The sequence below is a fragment of the Phoxinus phoxinus genome (genome assembly GCF_949152265.1).
Source record: "Phoxinus phoxinus genome assembly, chromosome: 11".
Lineage (NCBI taxonomy): Eukaryota > Metazoa > Chordata > Actinopteri > Cypriniformes > Leuciscidae > Phoxinus > Phoxinus phoxinus.
Window position 1 is genome coordinate 14,093,846 of NC_136886.1, and position 22,152 is coordinate 14,115,997.

At 37.8% G+C, this 22,152-nt stretch overlaps 1 protein-coding gene across 7 annotated transcripts in view; it reads left to right on the forward strand.

Moving 5' to 3' along the window:
• The window catches only part of mast2 (microtubule associated serine/threonine kinase 2), a 130,278-nt gene that overhangs the window by 101,160 nt on the left and 6,966 nt on the right, over positions 1–22,152 (forward strand). For 4 of the 7 annotated variants that reach the window (XM_079628677.1, XM_079628678.1, XM_079628681.1 and 1 more), the window contains 20 exons: positions 5,292–5,367; positions 6,010–6,030; positions 7,541–7,619; positions 8,589–8,743; positions 12,880–12,955; positions 13,581–13,790; positions 16,581–16,682; positions 17,549–17,681; positions 17,973–18,043; positions 18,134–18,243; positions 18,358–18,566; positions 18,676–18,814; positions 19,147–19,279; positions 19,385–19,550; positions 19,760–19,861; positions 20,074–20,196; positions 20,337–20,446; positions 20,953–21,107; positions 21,200–21,492; positions 21,745–21,954. In XM_079628677.1, the coding sequence (XP_079484803.1) occupies positions 5,292–5,367; positions 6,010–6,030; positions 7,541–7,619; positions 8,589–8,743; positions 12,880–12,955; positions 13,581–13,790; positions 16,581–16,682; positions 17,549–17,681; positions 17,973–18,043; positions 18,134–18,243; positions 18,358–18,566; positions 18,676–18,814; positions 19,147–19,279; positions 19,385–19,550; positions 19,760–19,861; positions 20,074–20,196; positions 20,337–20,446; positions 20,953–21,107; positions 21,200–21,492; positions 21,745–21,954 (2,673 nt within the window). The remainder of the gene's footprint in view (positions 1–5,291; positions 5,368–6,009; positions 6,031–7,540; positions 7,620–8,588; positions 8,744–12,879; positions 12,956–13,580; positions 13,791–16,580; positions 16,683–17,548; positions 17,682–17,972; positions 18,044–18,133; positions 18,244–18,357; positions 18,567–18,675; positions 18,815–19,146; positions 19,280–19,384; positions 19,551–19,759; positions 19,862–20,073; positions 20,197–20,336; positions 20,447–20,952; positions 21,108–21,199; positions 21,493–21,744; positions 21,955–22,152) is intronic. The other 3 variants (XM_079628679.1, XM_079628682.1, XM_079628683.1) reach the window with 1 other exon arrangement.

Consider the following 22,152-nt stretch of genomic DNA (forward strand, 5'->3'; position numbering starts at 1 on the left):
GACACACATGCTGTTCATCTTGTCACATAAAAATGGAAAGCTGTGTGGCAGCTGTTCACAAAATATTACATTATATCTCCATAGCAACCATCTCAGTTTGCCATGGAGTAATTCAAATGTGGCGCAGGGATTTCTCATCTAATTCATGTGCATCATGAATAGATTGACAGTTGACATTTTCTAATGCAATTTCTCTGGATGCCTCCTTGTGGATTGGAAGATTTTTGCCTTCCGTCTTGTCGGAATTATGTCATTCTTGTTTGAAAAATGTTTTATTAACCTTTCCTTGTAAAACATGAGGCATAATCAAATCCATGTGTTATACATACACAACTAAAGTAGTGTTTATGTAAGGAGAAGATCGTTTTATGTTTTCATACAGATGAGTGATTCTCAGTTGCCTTTGTGGTATCAATGAGTGTATTCATTATACATCATTGCAAATGAGGAGTACGCAATTGGCAAAAATTGGACATTAGATGTGTTAGAAGGATCATTAAAATAGCCAGCACTCTGTAACCCCACAGTTAAAATATCATGATTTAAATTGTAATGTCAAAGAACTGCTATAAAAATATGCTAAAGAGCATTCTTAAGAGGAATATTTCATAAGGAAAGAATCTACTGTATGGGTGGCCAAAAGAAGCCATTAGTCCAGAAACGCCATGTGAAAACACATCAGGGATTTGCCAGTAATAACCATATAGTGACCCTTATATAATGTAGGAAAGATATTTTGTGGTCAGAAGAAACCAAGATATAGCTTTTAACTGAAAAACGATGATTTACTTTGTGCAAAATCTAACACAGGCCACAAAACACCATATCTACAGTGAATTATAGTGATGGTAGTTTCCTGCTTTGGGCACCTGGCCATTTTATTACCAGAAAGAAAAATGGATGGTGCAAAATACAGGGGTTGCTGCAGTAGAACCTCTCAGTCCACTAATAAAATTGGAACTTGAAGTATTTTCAACATGGCAGTGACCACAAACACCAAAAATATGTTTATTGCTTACAATCAGTTTGCTTACATTAATTAATTAGGCTAGTTATTATGAACTTAACTATGAAGTATGAACAATACAAATTTTCAGCATTTTTTAGTGTTTGTTTATAAATGTACCATTGTTTTATTATTATAAAACTAATATTAAAATCTTTCACTTTGAGGTTTAGTATTTAATAAAAACAATACAATATATTAGTGATTTGTCATTCAGAAAAAAAACGAGAAATGGTTAAATACTTTACAAAGCACTTTGAAGCACTAGCAAAAATTTAGGAGCACCACAACTGAAATGTTGGGAGTGTTTTAGTGAAGTAGTTAACCAATACAAATCAAGTGCTGGGTATGAGATATGTAACTATTCTTTTTATCCTCTCTCTTCAGCTCTTTACATTTTGCACGCTAGTTAGCTCCTTGTCACGTGACAGCGGAGCGCAGTGAAAGGGAGTGATTGACGGCTAATATTAACCAACCTAAAATCTGCTTTAAAGTTAAGAACGTAAAGATTAAGTTTAATTGGTTATATGATAGAAGAGTGGATAGGTCACTGTGTCAGCTCACCGCACATTCGGTGCAGTAATTAGCGAACGTTTTGTAGAGAAATTAAAACCGGTCGCACCTCAACAATCATTTCTGGGAGAAAGCCTTGGTGTCACAGCAGTTATCACAGTAATGCTTTAATAAAGCTGGAGCTGTTGAAAAAACACTTAGTAAAGGTGCTGCTGCTCCGGTGGGTGTATCCCCTGAGCATGAAAGAGAAATGGAGAGATCAGCTCTCAAAGCTCTCTCTCTCACTCTCTCTTGTGTGTGTTTGTGTGTAGAGAGATTAAAGAGATGACTGATTGTGTGTTTATAACTGATCTCCAGTCATGAGCACACATAAAGCGTTCAGATCACACTGTTCAGCCGGGCTCTTAAAATGGTAAATACTGTGCTGCAGTCCTAATCATTGACGTCGGCTTGTCAACTCCATCTTCTCACCGAATTACTGGATTAAACCATCAGCACACACAGTACAGTATGTAAAGAGACAACAAAAAGATTAGTTTGTCACCATGCATTGTAGAATAAAGATTCAGGGTTTTTATATTAATATTGTACTTTGAAGTGCTCGGTCCTGATATAAATCACATGAGGAAACATTGTTTGTTTTTTGTCCATACTGCATCACTTGCAGTTGTGTGCTTGCAATATTTAAATCTAAAATGGAACATAAACCCAAATGCTGCTTCATTTTAAGCACTTCAAAGCCATTAGCAGCATTTTAATGTGACTGCCAACAAAAGCGGCGGAGGCTAAATTATTTCAAACTCAACTGAGCACAATCAACAGGGGGTATGCACTGCTACACTGTGCCCATTACAGTCTGTTTTTTAGGAAGCCGTTTGCCAGGTTATGACACCAGCAGCACAAGAATTAAATACTGCACTCAATGCTTTGTGAATCATTACACTTAATACAAATAGATCTGAAAGAACTGGGAAAACACTCAGTACTACTGTGATGCTGTTCTTTCAGTAAGCATATTAGATTGGTCTGTATAGAACATAACTGATCACTATGTGAAAAAAGGAAGATCACAAAACATCTGATTTTTAAATATATGTTTAACCGGATATGTAGCAGCAGTACTGTTTTTGGTGTCCTGCTGTTAAAAGCAAAGCCTGGTGTCATGGCATTTATCCAGCATCCTTTGTAAATTCCAGCTCTTAATTTTCCTCTCTGTAAGTTTTAAACATTATTATTTATTTATTTAATACAAATTAATTATTTTTATTCATAAATGTTATTGTATCATTTTATGTGACTTCACATAAAACGTTTTTTTTTTCATTAGCATTAGTATTTTAAAGGGGTCATGACATGGGTTTTTTTATTTTATTATTATGTTCCCTTAGGTGCAATTATAGTATTACTATAGTTTTTTTTACAAAAAACTTTTAAAATGTAGTGATTTATGACCTTTTCCCACCCTGTTTCTCATCCTCTGAATCAAACAGTCTGTTTTGGGGGTGTTTCCCCTTTAAGAGTTCAGTGTTAACGCCCACTGTTATGATTGGCTAACGTCAGTGCCTATGCATCAGTTATTAACGCCCCCAGCCAGAACCTGTGCGGATTCAGCGTATTTAAAAAGTAGTTTAAAGTTTTAAATACATTACTTACAGTTTGCGTCGTCGTTGTTGAGCTTATCTTTGAGCAACAGTTTTCTGGCAAAGCCAGAATCATTTTGGGATTTGTTCTCAAAACAGTCATCCTTCAAAGAACAAACGCTTAAACTAACACTGCCGTGACTGAGACGTCCGCAAAAAATAAAGTGCATCCATTTTCCCCTGACGACTGGATCTTTCGGCAGCGTATTCAAAGATGTTGTTTGTCCACAGCCAGGAACAGCACATCTGCGGCATCGTAATTTCCCTGTACACAGACCCACTCGAACGAGCACTTGTGAGGCGCGCGGCGCGCGGGCGCGACAATGATACGAAATGAGCGTAGTTGTCTTGCGCTTTAAGTGTAGTTGTCTTGTGACGGAGGCGGTAATATGCAAACGCTGGTACGTCACTTCGTACCGTGACGTCACTTCTTACCATGGATCCAGAACGAGCTGTATTTAGAGCTTGATTAAATAAATGATTCGTTTATAATGGGGAGGACGTCTTAAGCTATGAAACTTGCAGGACGTTTTAATGACACAAAGACCTCTTATATACCAAAAGATCAAGGCAAATTTGGTTTCTCATGTCATGACCCCTTTAATATTTATCAAAATGTAATAATATTTTATCTATATATATAATGTTATTTAATTGTATTTTTATGTTTTATTTTTAATTTTTCTGTGCAGTACTTAATATTGTGCAATATATACATTCATATTATGAATGATTCAAGGATAAATTAAGCATGCAGTGATGAAGGATGTCGAGTTAGATTGACAAAAACATTTCATTTATTCCTCAGTGTTCATATTGAATTGGCATTTTTAAAAATCTGTTAGTATGCTGTTTATTTTCACACATGAAAACAAGATTTTCACACAAGATTCTGTGATTTTCACACTATCATCCAAAAAACGGGTCCGTACCACCTCCAGCTGTGGTGTGAACGTAGCATGTGTAATTCAACAGGGTGCTGATTGGTTTTCTTCTCTCAGCTGTATATCGTATGAGAGAGAGTCTGCTTCTCTTCAGCTAACCCTTCATCCTCTCCAGTTTTCGTGATGAAAAATAAGCAGATGTTTCGCTGTGTAGCACACCATTATGCCTTCTCCTACACTCTCCGTGATGGGATTCTCCTTGAAATGAATGCATCTCCGTGACAGATCCACACTGCTCCGTGTCCCAGTCCAGCTGTGCGCAGCTGTTCCTACAGTCACTTCCTGACAAAGAATTATGCTCTCATTAATATTTAAGATTTGGCACAGGCCGCTTGACGAATGCATTAATGCATGATTAATGCATGGGGGATTGTGACTGGACTGGAGCTGTACTAGACAGTCCAGATAGGAGCACCCCGTTGCTCGGATTGACTGGATTGATTGATGATGCCTGGATCTGTGCTTCATAATTCACACATGACTAGGAATAGTGTTTTTTAGATCTTTTTTTTTCTTTTCTAGTAACATTAGGCATAGCAGTTATGCATGTCTTAATCTATAAGCTATGTAGTGTATGTAATCCTAAATTGTGACTTCAAAATATACCATACTGTGAGCCCAGGCTATGAAATCTTCTTGCCATTTAAATACCATTGGAATAGAGATAAAGCTAATCAATTAATCAGTTAATCAATAAAGGATTCTTTGCTCATGGTCTGCAAATCATTCATTATGAAATTTCACTCTACTTGAGGCATTTTTAATGGAAGGAGCCCTGTTGTCTAAAGCACTTAAACACCGTAAGTGCTTCACATTCTGTGCACTAATCTATTCTCAGAGAGCAGTGCAGGAGAAAAGAAAAGACTTGTGATCAAAGTGTGTTTTATCCCTGTACCTCTGGTCTCTACACAGCCTACATAAGAAGCCCACTCTTCTGAAGGGTTCTGTTATCTTAAAAGGGCTTTGATGAATAAAGTAAAGGGGAAAGATTTTAGCAGAAAAGAAGAGGTAAGGACCGTAGGGCAATTATGTTTACTTATGATGAGCATGATATGCCTCCTAGTGGTCTGAAGTATGAAGTGTGTGCTTTTTTCGGTAGTTATTTGTACCAGTCTGGCCTGATAATGGGTAGTTGAGCTTCATTGTAGTGAATAATTCCCTAAATGTCAAGTTTTTGGTCTTTTTCAGGATCCAGCCCATTGGACAGTCCACGCAATTTCTCCCCAAACACTGCGGCCCACTTCTCTTTTGTGCCAGCTCGCAGGTGAGTCACAGTTTACCAGCATAGAACAAAACATTTAATTGTACAATATTTCACATTCTTTGAGTAAGTTCTAATAAAACTTTTGACAGTCTTTATCCTGTTTGAGCAAGTACTACTGAGCAAGTAAGCTCTTCTTGCAAATATTGTTGTCATAGTTTGCCTCTCATCTGCTGGTTATTAAGCACCTCACTTTCAATTCATTTGTAATATCCCATAATCCTTCACTGTGGCTCTGAATAATGACACCAAGAATGATAATGAGCAAATCTGAATTGGTAATTGAGCAGCAAAAGATGGTAATGCTTTAACAACTGGGAGAGAACACACAGAGCTGATGACCCCAGGCTTAATTAAAAGGATTCGTTTGAATGTCAGCCATAGAGCAAAGACCATTGAGTCATCCAGTCCAAATCGCTCACGGACCAACAGTGCCACCTAATGGACAAAGTACATCACGCTAATGTTACAAAATAACTTTAAAGACAAGAATCCAATTCGAGTGTATACGAATTCCACATTTAATGTAAGGGAGAGCTGAATCTGCTAGTGTGAGTGAAGGTCATGAGAAAGTAAAAGATCCACATTAGATCAGATGCCTTCACAGTAGCATCTCTTTTTAATGCTGTACTCTCTTCCATACAGCCATGGACACAGGGCTGACAGGTAATAATTACCCCCGCTTCCCTTACAACATCATCTCCTGTGTCTGCTTTCAGCATGGCTGTTTACACCAAACATCGTGTTTCCATTTCATTAGAGCTGACAGTCAGATGTGTTTAAATACATCTCAGACAACTTCATTTACGAATTGGAATGTTAAATTATTAATCATCCCACCTCGTTCAGCTTGCCTGTGTGCTTAGAACTGATATCCATTCTTATAAAAAATATTCCACAAGTTTCTTGGCATAAATTAAATTATAAATATTCTCTCTCTCTCTCTCTCTCTCTCTCTCTCTCTCTCTCTCTCTCTCTCTCTCTCTCTCTCTCTCTCTCTCTCTCTTATATATATATAATTAAAAGATGTAAACAAGTGCTAAATGTTGGCTATATGTTTTCTTGTGCAATATTTTCATATTTAAATTAAAGATGTACACTGCCATTCAAAAGTTTGGGGTTTGTAAGATTTTTCATGTTTTTGAAAGTCTCTGCATAAAAAACAGTAATAGTGTGAAAGATTATTGCAATTTAAAATAACTGTTTTATATTTTAATATGCATTTTATTCCTATTATAGCAAAAGGGAATTTTCAACAGCAATTACTCCAGTCTTCAGTGCCACATGATTTTTCAGAAATTATTCTAATATGCAGATTTACTGCCCAATAAATATTTATTATTACTTATTATTATCAATCTTGAAAACCATTGTTCTGCCTAACATTTTTGTGAAAACCAAACATTACATGAATTTGGTATGAACTTGACATGAACAACTCTTCATATTGAAGGATTCTTTGATTAATAAGCATTGCATTTCTTAAACAATGTCTCTAGTGTCACATTCGATCAATTTAACGCATCCTTGCTAAATTAATTTCTTTAAAAAAAAATCTTACTGACCCCAAACTTTTAAATGTTACTGTATTTTTTAATGTCTTATTTGCTACAGTTGTGCCTGTGATTATTAAAATCATTAATGTCTTGTGTATGTTTTGCACATTGTAATCAGGGGTCAAATAGATTATGCAAAATGACTTGTGTCCAAGTAAAGGGATGCTTTACTCTCTGCTAAATTCCTAATATCATTCATCATTGATTTGATATATCAACGTGTTGCTGTTGTGTGCTAAAAGCCATCATGCCACGTAGGGTGAATTCACACTGTGTTATTTATTTGATCTGCATGAAAAGGCTTCATATGCTTATCTGAAATAAAAGTAAGTTCCTGTATGGGCAGCTTAGCCATTATCACAGATGCTAAATGGCGCTCATATGCAAGCCTTATTTAGCTGCACAGTTGAATTTAATAATCATTGTCATTGTTTATTGTTCAAATGTTTTTGTGGACATTTTAATCTGTGGTGCTTTATTCTGCTCTGATTGTGTGATTTTTATTGTTGTTCGTCTGAATGCTCCTAGTGCTATGTATTTCTGGTCCTGATAACTTGCAAGAATATCAGCAGTGATTTGTCAAGACCAGATTTTCACCTTTCCCTCATCCACACTTTTAGGACGGATGGTCGTCGCTGGTCTCTCGCCTCTCTGCCGTCCTCTGGCTATGGAACCAACACCCCCAGCTCAACAGTCTCGGTGAGTATCTGTGTGTGTGTTTGTGCTCGCGTTCTTTCTGTAGTCCCTCCGTGTTGTATCAACCCCCAGATATATGCCTCACTGTTTGGTATTGCATTTGATCCCAAGCCTTAACTTGCCCGGAAGGTTTATCCTATTGACCCTACAGTGGGATAAACTCTAGGCACAAAGCAGGCCCCCTTAGCCTGAAGTAAAGCCAGTAGCTTCATATCAATGCAGTCACTTCAAAAGAGTTCTGTCCCCGAAAATTGACTGTAACTCAGTCTGGCTGCTGCTTTCATTGGGGAATCAGTTCAAAACGCACAAGCCCCATTAAAGTCTCTGCAGAAAGATAAAAATACATTTTCTAGTTCAGGCCAAATTTATATTCTAAAGGCTGCAGAGATTTTATTCAACTCAAAACATAAGGGGGAAAATCTACTGATTAAGAACTAAAAAATAATACAAATTCACAAAAAAACTCTTAAGAAATGTCCAGAAATAAAAAATTGTATTATAATGAAAATAAAGCATATTGTAGGGTCATTAAGATTTTTTGCTATGTCATATTATTTTAATGGCAATTATCATCATGTAATATAGTTATAAGATTTTTGTTTTGTTTTTTTGTATTAAAGTAATAAGTAGTTAAATCACAATGCAATTAATGGTCCTACAATAGGTTCCAATTTCTTTATGCAAAATATAATTAGTAACTTAATTTCTTTTGATTTAACTTGAAATATAACCTGGACATTTTCTCGTGATTGTATTATTTATTTATAAAAACATAAAAAAACAACAACTATATATTACAGTTAAATAAATGTATTTATTAATTTTCAATATTTTTCCCATTTGGCCTGAAAATTTATTTGCAAAGACTAACAATCAACAACTTTTCGGCAAACAAATGCAGTTGATTAAGAGTCAGGGCAGCCTATGCAATGCCTTCTGTCCTTGTAATCCCTCCCTCTCTGCTTCTCACAGTCATCATGTTCATCTCAGGAGAAGCTGCACCAGTTGCCCTTCCAGCCCACTGCAGACGAGCTGCATTTCCTCACCAAACACTTCAGCTCAGAGAGCATCACGGATGAGGACGGGAGAAGATCGCCAGCCATGCGACCGCGTTCCCGCAGTCTCAGGTACAAACACTTACAGATTCCCATTTCACAGCAATCAAAAGTTGCCTTTCAAGTGAACATGACGTTGTGAGTGTGTGTGATGTCAGCTGGGCCCTCCGGCTCTCACTCACTCACTCTTAAAGGCCAAATCTTCAGATCTGACAGGACTCTGCCACCTCATTCTCTAGACTCTTAACTCCCTCCTCTAAGGTAGAAGACAAATAATTCAGCCTTTGTGCCCTTCACATTGATGCCTCTTCAGTCCTCTGCCTTCCATCTTCTTCATGCCTCTCTCTGTCTGTCAATAAAATGTCCGTATCATATTTAACCCAAGAATAATGCAAATTGTAAATTTTAAATTAAATGTAAATTTAATTGAATGACCATTATTTCCACAAATTCTTATTACTGTAAAGCAAAAAAACAAAATCATATTACTGTAAAATACCGGTAATCATTATATTTTTATATGAAGTATTTGTTTTACTGCCTTTATTCTGATTTACCGGTAGTAATAAAAAACTGTATTACAGTAATGAGTACCGGTAATAGAAGTCACCAATAAGAATAATGAAAATTACCCCCCCAAAAAACTCAGAGGTTGAATGTCCAGATCAGTCATGGTTGATGAGCATGATAGAGGAGAAATGTCCATAGTTGTCATGAAAATAATATCCAAAAAATATCAAATATATACAGTCCTTAACAAATTTAATAGACCACCTGTCATTATAAAGATAAATATAATCAGGAATCTGTCGAAAACTTATTTAAAACTAAAAATTCACACCCCTTTATTCACACATAATAACCAAAAAACTTAATATTTTGCATGCCGTCTTTTGGCCTTGATAACAGCTTGCGTTCTGGCTGGCATTGTTTTTATGTACTGTACTTTTCCACAGTCTCTGTTGTATTGGAATTATTCCAAATAGTTTCTAGTTGTTCTCAAAGACTCGCTTTTGAAGAAACTTTTGTGCGACCTATTTTGAATCCACTAAATCAAAAAAAATTGTTCAATAGGATTCAAGAAGTCCGGACTTTGACTTGGCCAACTGTGAATAAAGAGCTTACACATACTGGTGGATTAACCATTACAGAAACATAAAAATTGATTTTGGTAATTACTAATACTGTTAGTTTAGGGCAGCTGTTGCACAAACCTTGCATTGGGTGGTTGTATATATTTATATAGTTTTTTAAATAAATAAATGTTAATAGACCTACAATTAAAATCTCTGCGAAGTCTTTAAAGTATTTGTGAAATTATGTTTTATTTTTTATTTTCCTTTTCATGTGCAATGTGACCTGGATTATTTGTATCCGCTCTTTTTCTGCAGTAGAGTTGTATGATGACACTAGTAGTCATTCAAACTTCTGCCCAGGACCTGACAGACTAAATTATTTCCTCCTGAACGCTAAGAAAGAGACCTCCTTCATGAGCTTCTTATCTGTAAACACATCTCTCTTCCTCGCTCTCCTTCCCCTTTGGCTCTTTCTCTTTTTCTGTTAAGATGACTTATTCAGGAAACACTGGCCTTGCCTCTTTTAGTATCTAGACACACTCAGCAGGGGGTTCAGCACTCCTGAATTAGATCCATAAATATTGGATGAGATAGTGAGGTTTGCTGTTGCCACATTTTACAGATTATCGCTTCCCAGGATTATCCATTTCTACTGTTAAAAGAAGGGAGAGAAGGATGAAAAGACTGGATGAGGGAGGAGGTTGAGGGGATTTGCAGTCAAGCTCAAACTGGTTAATTAGAGACGAGGAAATGTAGCAGTATTATGCTAATTTCACGCCCTGGACAGCAGACATGCAGAGAGAATTGACAGCGACGCTTCTTCATGCAGTGTTCACTCACGGTTCTCCATCATTCTTCCTCTTTACATCTTTTAACTCACTCAAACACACAGTCGATGAGTAATGAGCTCAATGTGCAGTGGTCACCATCCATCATCCATATGTCAAATGGTTTGGTAGCAGTAGCTGGAAATTAGAATATTATTTTAATAAAGGGCTCAGTGCCAAAATACAAACGGACACATTCTGGATTCCTTCCGGCTAGCCAAGCCATTTCTTTTTTTTTTTAATTAACATGCATAATATATCAGAATGTGTCTAAAATGACTATGGCTTTAGAATGTGTCTACACTGTCTATGGCTTTGTTGGTGATGTCATCCGATTGTGTGTGTTTGTGTTAGTGCAGACCATTCTGTCACGGCCAATTAACTAGCTGATTTCCCTGGTTTCCAGCACCTCGGAGGGATTTAGAGGTCATTTCTGTGCTCAACTGTGACACATTTACACACTCTCATCATCTCCCCTCTCTCTCTGTCTGTCCCTCCCTTTGTTTGTCTTTTGTTCCATGTGATAGCATCTCTTTCGGTTAGTCTTCAAATTCTTTTCAGATAACTTTACATTTTTACAGTTACTGAAACCAACATTCATATTTTGTCCCTCATTGTAAAGCTGTGTCCTAACCAGGGTGATGCGAGTGACAAATAACAGGCAGTTTCCTGAGACAAAATATTTTTTACGAATACTTTATTTAATGACGTTCTCAAACATTAAGGAATTCAATTAAGAATTTAATTACTTTTTATTTCAATATATTTGTTAAACCATTAAAAAGTGGTTATTTTAAATTGTAATTATATTTTACAATATTACTGATATTACTGTATTTTTGATCAGCCTTGCTGCTTTCTTCAAAAGCATTTCAATCTGCCGTGTTGGCATTGTCATGTAACCTTTGACGTCACTTCACTGTTCTCCAACCTTTGGGATAGTAAAGTGCACATCAGAATCTATAACGGAAGTAGCAGGTGATCCGGGTATTGTCCGCTTTCTATTTTGTAAATACTGAATATTTAGACATACTAAATACTTGCTTATTGTGTAGAATATATTAGGACGTAGGCATATTCTAATGCAATAAAGTCCAAATTCCTTGGAAAAGTAAGAACACATCTATCCTCAAAGAGCTGTAAGAGAAAATGGCATGTCAAAGTTTCATACTTAGGAATTTGTTCAAATTTGTTCCTCTACTTTTATCACTCAATTTAATTTTTATACTTCCTAACCCAAACACTACATTCTTTTCTCCCATAATAAATCGTACATGAATAGCTGTCCTTTCTTTATTTCCTCCATTATGTTCCTGCACAGAACATTACTTCAATTAAATCCATGTGGCTCAAAACTACAACTAGAATCTTTTTTTCAAGGTCGTTTCTGAAAAACATGATGATTTTGGGGGGCTGCAAGGACATTTCTGCATCCATCTGAGAAAAATAATTACATTCACTAATTATCATCTGTCTGAATGCAGAATGTTATTGCACCGCAGGAGGTTCACATTGATTCTTTGCACACAGTAAATTCTTTATTTAATAAAAGTAGAGGATCGCTCCAAGGCATGTTCATTTTCCCTCGTCTTTTCTCTCTACCTCACTCAGCAGGAGAAATATTCTCAGTGTGATTGTTAATGCAGCTCCCTTCAGCTGCGAATCAATCTCTGTCAGAGTTAACCTTTACCGCAGTCATGGTCAGATCGTAATTTTTGATTGAAATGGCCCTCAAGTAAGTTGAAGATTTGACTAGAATATTTTCCCCCTGTCTCATATTGTTATTGACACACCTGTAGATGAGCCAATTTAGTGTGTAAGTGTGTGTGTTGGCGCATTTCTCTACAGCACACATCTTTTTTATTCAATCAGGTGGGCTAATAGGGAACGCAAGCCTTCGAATGACGACTTATAGCATTACCTCATCCTCGGGTCACATGACCAGCTTACCTTTACTAACCGGAGTGACTCATGTGGTCCCAGCTGCATCTGTAATCTGTGTCCCTGAATAAAACGTACGCACACACACACATACTAGTATATCTACACAAGCCATATCTCTCAATATTCCCTGTGGAGCGTCTCTGATTGAAGATGCTACTTTGACATGAATGAGGTTGGCTATGTCAGAAAATACAGGTGCTCCAGTGTATCATCCACATTAGATTACAGGTATAGGGCACTAAACAAAATTTGCTTTAAAGGCAGAGGGACAGTAGGGTTTATCAGCAACAAAAAGAAAGGTAAGGTAAGTCCCATTTGTTGATTCTTTTCTCCACTTATTTTTCTTTCTTCTGTTCTTCAGCCCTGGACGCTCACCCATATCATTTGACCATGAGATCATCATGATGAACCATGTTTACAAGGAGCGTTTCCCTAAGGTGAGGTCTAAAACTGACGCAGAACTTGCACAACTCAAATACACTGGAGTCTCATCTTCACATGTTAAACTACTTTATTGACATGACATTGCTAAAGCACCAATACACTCAGTGACAGAAAAGAGAGAAAAATATATTTACTGTTAATAAATACTAAGGTGCCAGAATGTTAATTTAATAATAACTGTTATATAAAAATATTAATAATACTAATAATACAATACTTTGTAAGTAATACTTATAATACTTTGAAATAAAATAAATGAAAACAAAACAAAGACATTTAATTAGCATAAATGTGTACAGACAATGAATAAATAAATATGTAAATCACTCACTGTTGCTTTATAACTGTAGAAAAATATTACATGTCTTTTTTTCATTTGCTCTGGCCTGCTCAGCTATGTCAGAATGTGTTTAAAGGTGTAATATAATGACAAAACTGACTTTTTTATTTTGTTAATTAAAGGATTTGGAAAAAAATTGGTCATTAATATGGTTAAAAAAATTAAATCAATAAATACAAATATATCTGACTAAATGTAGTCCTGCATTATGGGTGGCTGGATGCCTCTGTTTCTCCATAGCTTGGCCTTTATTGAACTAGGATCTTTCTGTCCCACAGGCTACTGCTCAGATGGAGGAACGGTTGGCTGATTTTATATCCTCATCAGCTCCTGACAAAGTCATGCCTTTAGCTGACGGCGTCCTTAGCTTCATCCACCACCAGGTCATCGAACTGTCTCGGGACTGCCTGGACAAATCCCGCGAGGGTCTCATCACCTCCCGCTACTTCTACGAGCTACAGGAGAACCTTGAGAAGCTACACCAGGATGTGAGTATGCAAAGACAGCCACGTGTGGAGAGTATGTTGGAAGCTGATGGCATATATTTCAAGAATATTGACTCCTTGTCACGACACGTACAGCTTCAGTGAGGTCCATGTCCATAAATCCATGTCTGCCTAAGTATGATGTCATCACAGCAGGCCAGAGGTCATGTCTATACTGCTGGGTAGTCATAAAGAACTCTATCACGTGTTTTTGGTTCCTTGATGTTCGTTCGTTATTCTGTTGAGTCTGTGGTCACCTGTCACATCTGCATTAGTCAGGACTCAGGAGATGTCGTTGATGTCTTGATTAGCTCAGTTACAGTGCCACAGGGGCAGCGTTATGACTCCCAGAGGTCCCATTCTGATCCCACAAATCGTATGTGTGCAGGAATGTACGAGAGTGTGTGTGTTTGTTGTGTATTTGAATGGGGGGTGTAGCACCTTCCTGAATTTAATTTCACACCCCAGTAACCACCACTGGTGACGGATGAGTATTTCAGGCACCCAAGAGGGGGGTGTGGGGAGTGAGAGACAAGGCAGGAGAGAGAGAGGGAGAGAAAGGGAGAGATTGAGATTGGAAGGAGGGATCAGGTCGGGTTTTCCCCTCTTTCGGTTGGTTGTCCATAACCATCCCGTTGCTGTTGCCTGCCAGAATCAAAAATGCGCACATTGTGATCTCATGCAGTCGCCACGCTATCACCGCTGACATACTTGGCATTCAGGCGAGTAGGGATGACATCATCCTGCCCGTGCTAATTGGCTGCTTTAGTTTGGGAGCTGATGGTGACAGGTGGGCCAGACAGGGACGCGGTATAAATCGCATCTTCAGCAGGTGAACTCAGAAAAGCATTCCCAACTTCTCCATTTAACGCTTCCTCGCTCGCTCGAAGGATGTCCTGCGTTTCGTGGCAGAGGCGGCTGGAGGAAGAGGAGGTTCTTCAGCACGTTTTAGAGCGTTGGGAGCAGAGCACGCTCAGAAACCATGTGGATCCAACAGTTGAGTTTATGATTGTTTTTACTTTCCAGGGTTGCATTGAGTCAAGGTCATAGTCTCAGATGCTATTTTATGTTGTTGATTTGAAGACTTGTTGACAGTTTAGCACTAAAACATGTACTGTAACTAGACTATTTTAATGTTTATAATTCACCTGCTAGGGGTTACTTTATTCAAATTTGAATTGTGAATCATAGTAGTTCTTTGTTATTTGTTGTAGAGTATGACACTATATGACACCCTCATTTTAAAATTCGGTTACACTTTATTTTAAGGTGTCATTGTTACAGTGTAATTAATTATACATTTAAGTACTGAGTAATATTAATTAACAACATGTATTTACTATAGGGTTAGGGTTAGGGTTAGTTGCATATAATTATGCATAATTTACTGTTATTATTATTATAGTAAGTACATGTAACATATGTAACAAGGACACTGTAAAATAAAGTGTTGCCTAAAATTCTGACAGATACCAACACAACAATAATATTTGTGATATTATGTCCAGAATTCAAATTTAATGCTATTTTGTATTTAGAAAAAGAAAATGAAAAAAGCACAACAAATAAAATCCATATTGTTTATTGCTTGGCATCACAACATTCTACTTAAAAGGTATGAAATCATGTAAATAAGAAATAAATATATTAATATATTAATATAATAAATGTAAATTTTGTGATATGTTCAATTTAATAATGTCAAATAATAATGATCAGTATTATCTAAATGACAGCAGAGATAATCCAAATGCGAAAATAGGATGAAATGAGTGTGCAGAATTAAATATTTGCTAATATCTCATATGGACCAATAGTGACATTTCGACAAAATATTGGCTCATAAGTGATATGATACATGCATCCCCAGTTCATATTGAAAGATGTTATAGTAACAGTTTTATTCATTCATCTTCTCTTTTTTTTTCTTTTTTTTTGTATGTGGTCTTGGACTATTGACCTGAGTTTTTTCAAATCCCTTCTCTTCTTTGTCCTCAGCAATAGGCTTTATTTATTTAACTGGACATTTGTCTTAAGGTCAGACTAGATGTACCTTTTAAAATGATCAGTCTATAGCATTCAGTCTCCCATGGTTGCATCGTTAAAAACCACAGGAGCCAATCTCAAGTCAGGGTCACTTTAGTGACCTGGCTGTCACCATGACGTCTGGCCCTAAAGGAATCCTGGGAATCTTCTATTGACCTTATGTATAGCTGAGTATAGAGCATCTACTTTCATCTAGTTTAGGGTGTGCTAAACCAAATCCCTCCATCATCCTACAGCTCTCACTCCTGTTACTTCTGACACGCTATAGTGTATTTACTCAGTGCAGAGACCCTTTATTATCCTGAGTGTGTGTGATTCACTGGCGGTTTCATTACCTGTATAAATAATTCAGAGGTTGATTAGACATCCCCTGAGGTGACTGTGCTGTCTGTCAGAGATGGCTCTATTACCATCAGCCGACTGTTTAACCATCGACTCTAAACAGCTCTTCTCTACCCAATTGATGAACTCTCCTGCTTCTGCTCCTTTTACGCTCTTACTTTTTATGCACTCTCTCTGTACACTTCATTCAACTATCTTTTAGTGATTGATATCGCTTCTGGCTTAATTGTCTCAGTGGAAATGGAAGGTCAAGTTTAACATTGCATTGTGTTCTCTAATTTGTATACTGCTCATTTTGACAGATTTACTAGGTGTTCCAGTCATTCAGTACACAGTATACATGTACATGCTGCAAACTGAATAGTGTGCTATTCCAAAACTATTGTCTTTTCTGTCTATTGCTAGGCTCATGAGCGTTCAGAAAGTGGGGAGGTGACGTTTGTCACCCAGCTGGTAAAGAAACTGATGATAGTCATCGCCCGGCCCGCCCGTCTGCTGGAGTGTTTGGTAAGCACTGATATTTGAAAGGAGTCTAATCAGGAATCTTTGAGATACGTTTTAGCGAGGCATCAGAGCAAACTGCTTTCCCATAACTAATGAAGCACATGCTCAGTACCATATCATTAATTAAAATTTACTTTGTGAATAAAGACCAAACTGCAAAGCTTCAAAATGCACAATGATGTGTGTGATTCATTGTTTTGTTTAAAGAATCATGACAGACTGCAGTGCATTATAAAACCATGTCATAGTTTATAGTGCCCAAAACTGCACACATGCAAACATAAAAGCTCCTCTGACTTCCACACGGAGCTGCATGGTTGTGGTCACATGTGTATTTTGAGTAATCTGGTGCATTCAGTAGTATGACAACATACAGTACAGCTCAGCACTGATGGAGGACCAGCAGCTGAGAGAGTAAATGAGCTGTTAACCTGTTCTGCTTCATGTGCGTACAATGCATCCAAATACCTCAGTGTGACACTTGGAGACAAACCTGCCTGAATAAGCACACACACAAAATATCTAAACTGTTCCTTAAATAAATGACATTGATTTTGGCACTTAATTTGGCTTATTTTCCTTACATTCTTTAATTTTAAAATGATAGTTTGTTAACATACTGCATATGTAATATTGTGTTATCTTTTTGTGTGAATATTCCTGAATAAGAAGACATTTTTGTCCAAAATTGTATAAAAAAAATTTGTATATGGTGATTATAGATATTTGACTGTTATTAATACATAATAAATACAGTGTTATTACAGTAATAAGTTCATCATCATTTGAAATGTTTGTCCTTAAGTATTTGATATTCGATTTTAATGTTCATATTATGTGAACCTATTTCTCCCTGTGTACGTGTTTAGGAGTTTAACCCAGAGGAGTTCTACCACCTGTTAGAGGCTGCAGAAGGTCATGCTAAAGAAGGTCAAGGCATCAAGTCTGACATCCCTCGGTACATCATCAGCCAGCTGGGCCTCACCAGGGACCCCCTTGAGGGTAAGAATGCTACATACAGCCACCCTAAAAGCATTTGAACACTAAGCTACACTTAAATATGTTATGAGATTGTAACACCTTTAGAAACAAATGATAATTTGTTATCTAATTCATTGTCATTCATATATTGTCAAGTGTGGGGTAAGTGATCAAATGCTTTTTTTGGGGACTGTATGAAGCAAATCTGATGTTATTGGATTTGCAGTCTTTTACCAGGAGCTACAATAACATGTGTTGTTTTTCAATTACACATTTTCCCTTTCATTCCCTCTTTTCACTCTCGCTCTCTAGAAATGGCCCAGCTGAGTAGCTATGACAGTGGTAACCCTGAAACACCAGAGACAGAGACTGATTCCACAGACGTGAGTTATAGAATAGAAATGTCTTCAATAACTCTGTCGACTCTGTATACTAGCATTCAACTAAGACCAAATGCTTGTGTTTATATGCAGAGTCGAGGAGCCACCGTACAGCCACACCAGCTTCAGCCTCAGTCCAAAACTAAAACTCCTCGTGAGGAAGACTTTGAGACCATTAAACTCATCAGTAATGGAGCCTATGGGTATGACAGTTGAATTTTACAGCTACAGAAATTATTATAAAAAGAATGTCATCTCTTTAATAGTCGTAGGGTTAATGAGGCAGTTAGAAGTGATGCATGCCTCTCTCCACTCAGGGCTGTGTTTTTGGTGAGGCATAAGGAGACCCGTCAGCGATTTGCCATGAAGAAGATCAACAAGCAGAACCTGATCCTGAGAAACCAGATCCAGCAGGCTTTTGTGGAAAGAGACATCCTGACATTTGCAGAGAACCCTTTTGTTGTCAGCATGTTCTGCTCCTTTGAGACAAGGAGACATCTTTGCATGGTTATGGAGTATGTGGAGGGTAAGAAATACTCGTACAACATCTTTCACAAATCTTTGTGTTCATGGAGGACTTCAATATGGGATACACCGCAGAGTGATGCTGTAGTTGAAACTGTTTGTGTCTACAGGTGGGGACTGTGCCACTTTGCTGAAGCACATTGGAGCTCTGCCTGTGGACATGGCACGTATGTACTTTGCTGAGACCGTTCTAGCTCTGGAATATCTTCACAACTATGGCATTGTGCACAGAGACCTCAAACCTGACAAGTAAGAAAATGCAACACCAAACCACCCTGTTTGTAGTTGACTTTCTATTCTTAATTTAATTGGGGGGAAAAATTAACATCTCACACACTTTTGAAGCTTGCAGATCTTTAAGTATCACTATTATTCAGTCAAAGACCTCCTTCAGGGTTTTTTTTATTCTTTAGATTCCAACTAACTATCAAAGAATATAAAAACATGTTTGTTTAGCATGCTTGCTTGCTTAGGCTGTAACAGATCAGTTGGCTTTGGTTTAGACAGCATTTGTTTTAAATGGATAGATGGACTTTCACATTCATTGATGTCAGAATATTTTTTTCTCTGTTTTTCTACAGTCTCCTGATTACTTCAATGGGACACGTCAAACTGACAGACTTCGGCCTGTCCAAAATTGGTTTAATGAGCTTAACAACCAATCTATATGAGGGCCACATTGAAAAAGATGCCCGTGAATTCCTTGACAAACAGGTACAAGTGTCCTCTGGGGCTGTAATTTGTCGTGTTGTTTCTGTTTTTTATTTATATATATATATATAAAATGAACTGCAGTTCTCAAAACTCTTTCTTTCTCAGGTGTGTGGTACTCCTGAATACATTGCTCCTGAGGTCATTCTGAGGCAGGGCTATGGTAAACCAGTGGACTGGTGGGCCATGGGAGTCATCTTGTACGAGTTTCTTGTGGGCTGTGCTCCCTTCTTTGGGGATACACCCGAGGAACTGTTTGGACAAGTCATCAGTGGTTAGTGTCGTATCTAGTACAAAAAAATATTTAATCATGAGAAACATTACATTATACAGTAGTGAGTTTCCAAACTTTTGACTGGTATGGCATGTGATAATCAATTATCAGTTTTAATCTTACTTTTCTCTAGCCAGCCAGTTTTATATGAAATCTGACCTGTGAACCTAATTGTGTTGTTGATGATTTCTGTATGTTTGGTTCAATAGATGAGATAATCTGGCCAGAAGGTGACGAAGCTTTGCCTCCTGAGGCTCAAGATCTCATCTCCAAACTACTGCGGCAAAACCCTCTGGAGCGTCTGGGGACAGGTGTTCTAGCGCACAAACTCACACTTACTTACACTGACTGACTTCTCTTTGATCTATTCTCTGGTTTAGTCTTAGAGGAGTGACTTGACTGATGTGCTGAGATTAATAGTGTATGAATAAACCTGAGCAGAAAATCTTGTGAAGAATCCCACATCTCTGTTCTCTGAAAAATATTTGAAGAGATCTTCTCTCTCTCTCTCTCTGTCTCACAGGGAGTGCGTTTGAGGTGAAACAGAACCGCTTTTTTACTGATCTGGACTGGAACAGTCTCCTGAGGCAGAAGGCAGAGTTCATTCCTCAGCTGGAGTCGGAGGATGACACTAGCTACTTTGACAGTACGTCTTTAGGCAGCAGGGAATAGAGTGAAATTTATAACAAGATACTTTACTCTCTTCCATACCTGCAGCACAGCACACACCACATGGCCTTATGTTCTCTAAAACACAATCTGAGATATCTTTCTTCAACCCTCTAGCACGCTCGGATCGGTATCATCATGTAGACTCGGAGGAAGAGGATGACACTAATGATGATGACCATCTGGAGATCCGTCAGTTCTCCTCCTGTTCACCACGATTTAGCAAGGTGTGAAGTAACACATGCTAACACTCTTTACAAAATGACATAAGATGTTCAATTAATAGTTTATTCATTAATAATAATCCAAAGAAACAATTATTCTGCTAAGTAAGGCACTTTAAAAGCAGGGTGGAATATAGGGCATATGAAAATAAATAAAAATGGGACAGAACGGAAAGAAACATAATGTTGCACTTTAAAACATTTTAGTACTTTGATAAGGGTACCTTTTCAGTACTGTAGAGGACTGTGAAATTATTCATAACCTTTATTAAATGTGGTACTGTTTGTGGTTTCCAGCACAGTTTACAGTTTTTGTATCTGCTATACAACAATTTACGGCTTGTGTAATCATAATCTAGTGTTGGTATCTGTTCTGCCTAATTATAAGTTCAGTCTAATGCCTTAATTTTTTTTTACTTTTTTCAAAGTTCAGTGTTGCTTCTGTTTCTCTCTTTTCCCTTTTTAACTTCATCTGTCTTCATCTCTCCCCATCTATCTCCCTCTCTCAGGTATATAGTAGTATGGAGCGTCTTTCCTTGCATGAGGAGAAGCGCACCCCTCCTCCCACTAAGCGCAGTCTGAGTGAAGAAGGAGGAGAGCGGATTGACAGTCTCAGTGGCCTAAAGTCTAGAGACCGGAGCTGGCTGGTTGGCTCGCCCGAGATGTGAGTGAAACACCTCAAATCAATCTGATGAATAAATAACAAAAACTATTTGTCCAACATTGTGACATAAACATGTTTGGTTTTTTATGCAGCTTAAGGAAGCGTCTCTCTGTTTCCGAGTCGTCTCACACTGAGAGTGATTCCAGCCCACCTCTGACTGTACGTCGCCGCTGCTGCTCAGCCATCATCGAAATGCCTCGATTTGCCATTTCCAGTGAAGAGGATGGCGGTGTGGGGGGCAGAAAGACCCCAGTGAGGGGCCCTCGTGTTGAAGATCTGCCTCAGGCCATACCAGAGCTCCCTGTGGAGAGAGAGCTCAGGCTGGATGAATCGCCCACCACACCAGGCTCCACTTCCAGCCAGATCAGCCAATCCACTCTCACACGTCAGTCTTTATGAATAACTCTGGGGAATATCTGTACTAGCTTTAGCAAAAAAAATAAAATGTTCAAAAGATTTTCAAGACAAGTCAAAGATTTAATGAGGCGTAAAAATGTCTCATAAAAAGGTGCAAAAATTATTGGGGTTTATGATTTCAAGTAACACCATATTCAATTATTCTGATAGTTTGCCATTTTCTGTATACATATCTCTGACATCTCTCATTTTTAATTTATGTGCATGCGTGTGATTTCAGCTGGTAGTTCTGCTGATGTGTTGGATCGAGTTTCTCGCTACAGTGCTGAAAGTTCTGAAAACTCCACTCCTAAAGCCATCAGTGATTTGGCGGCTCGAAGAGCTCGCCACAGACTGCTATCAGGAGATACAGAGAAACACGCATCACGCCCACTAAACAAAGTCATCAAATCAGCCTCAGCAACTACCCTCTCACTAATGATTCCTGCTGGTAAGTGCATATGATTGGTCATCATGATTTTGCCATGCATGACGTCTCTAGATCAACATCCTTTCAATGGACCATTGAATCATTGGTTTACCCGATTGATTACGGTAACTTAAAACGTAATTCAGAAACAAAACAATTATGTGTTTTGCTCAAGGATGCACAACAGGTCTGCTCTGGCTTTATAGGTAATATTTTGTA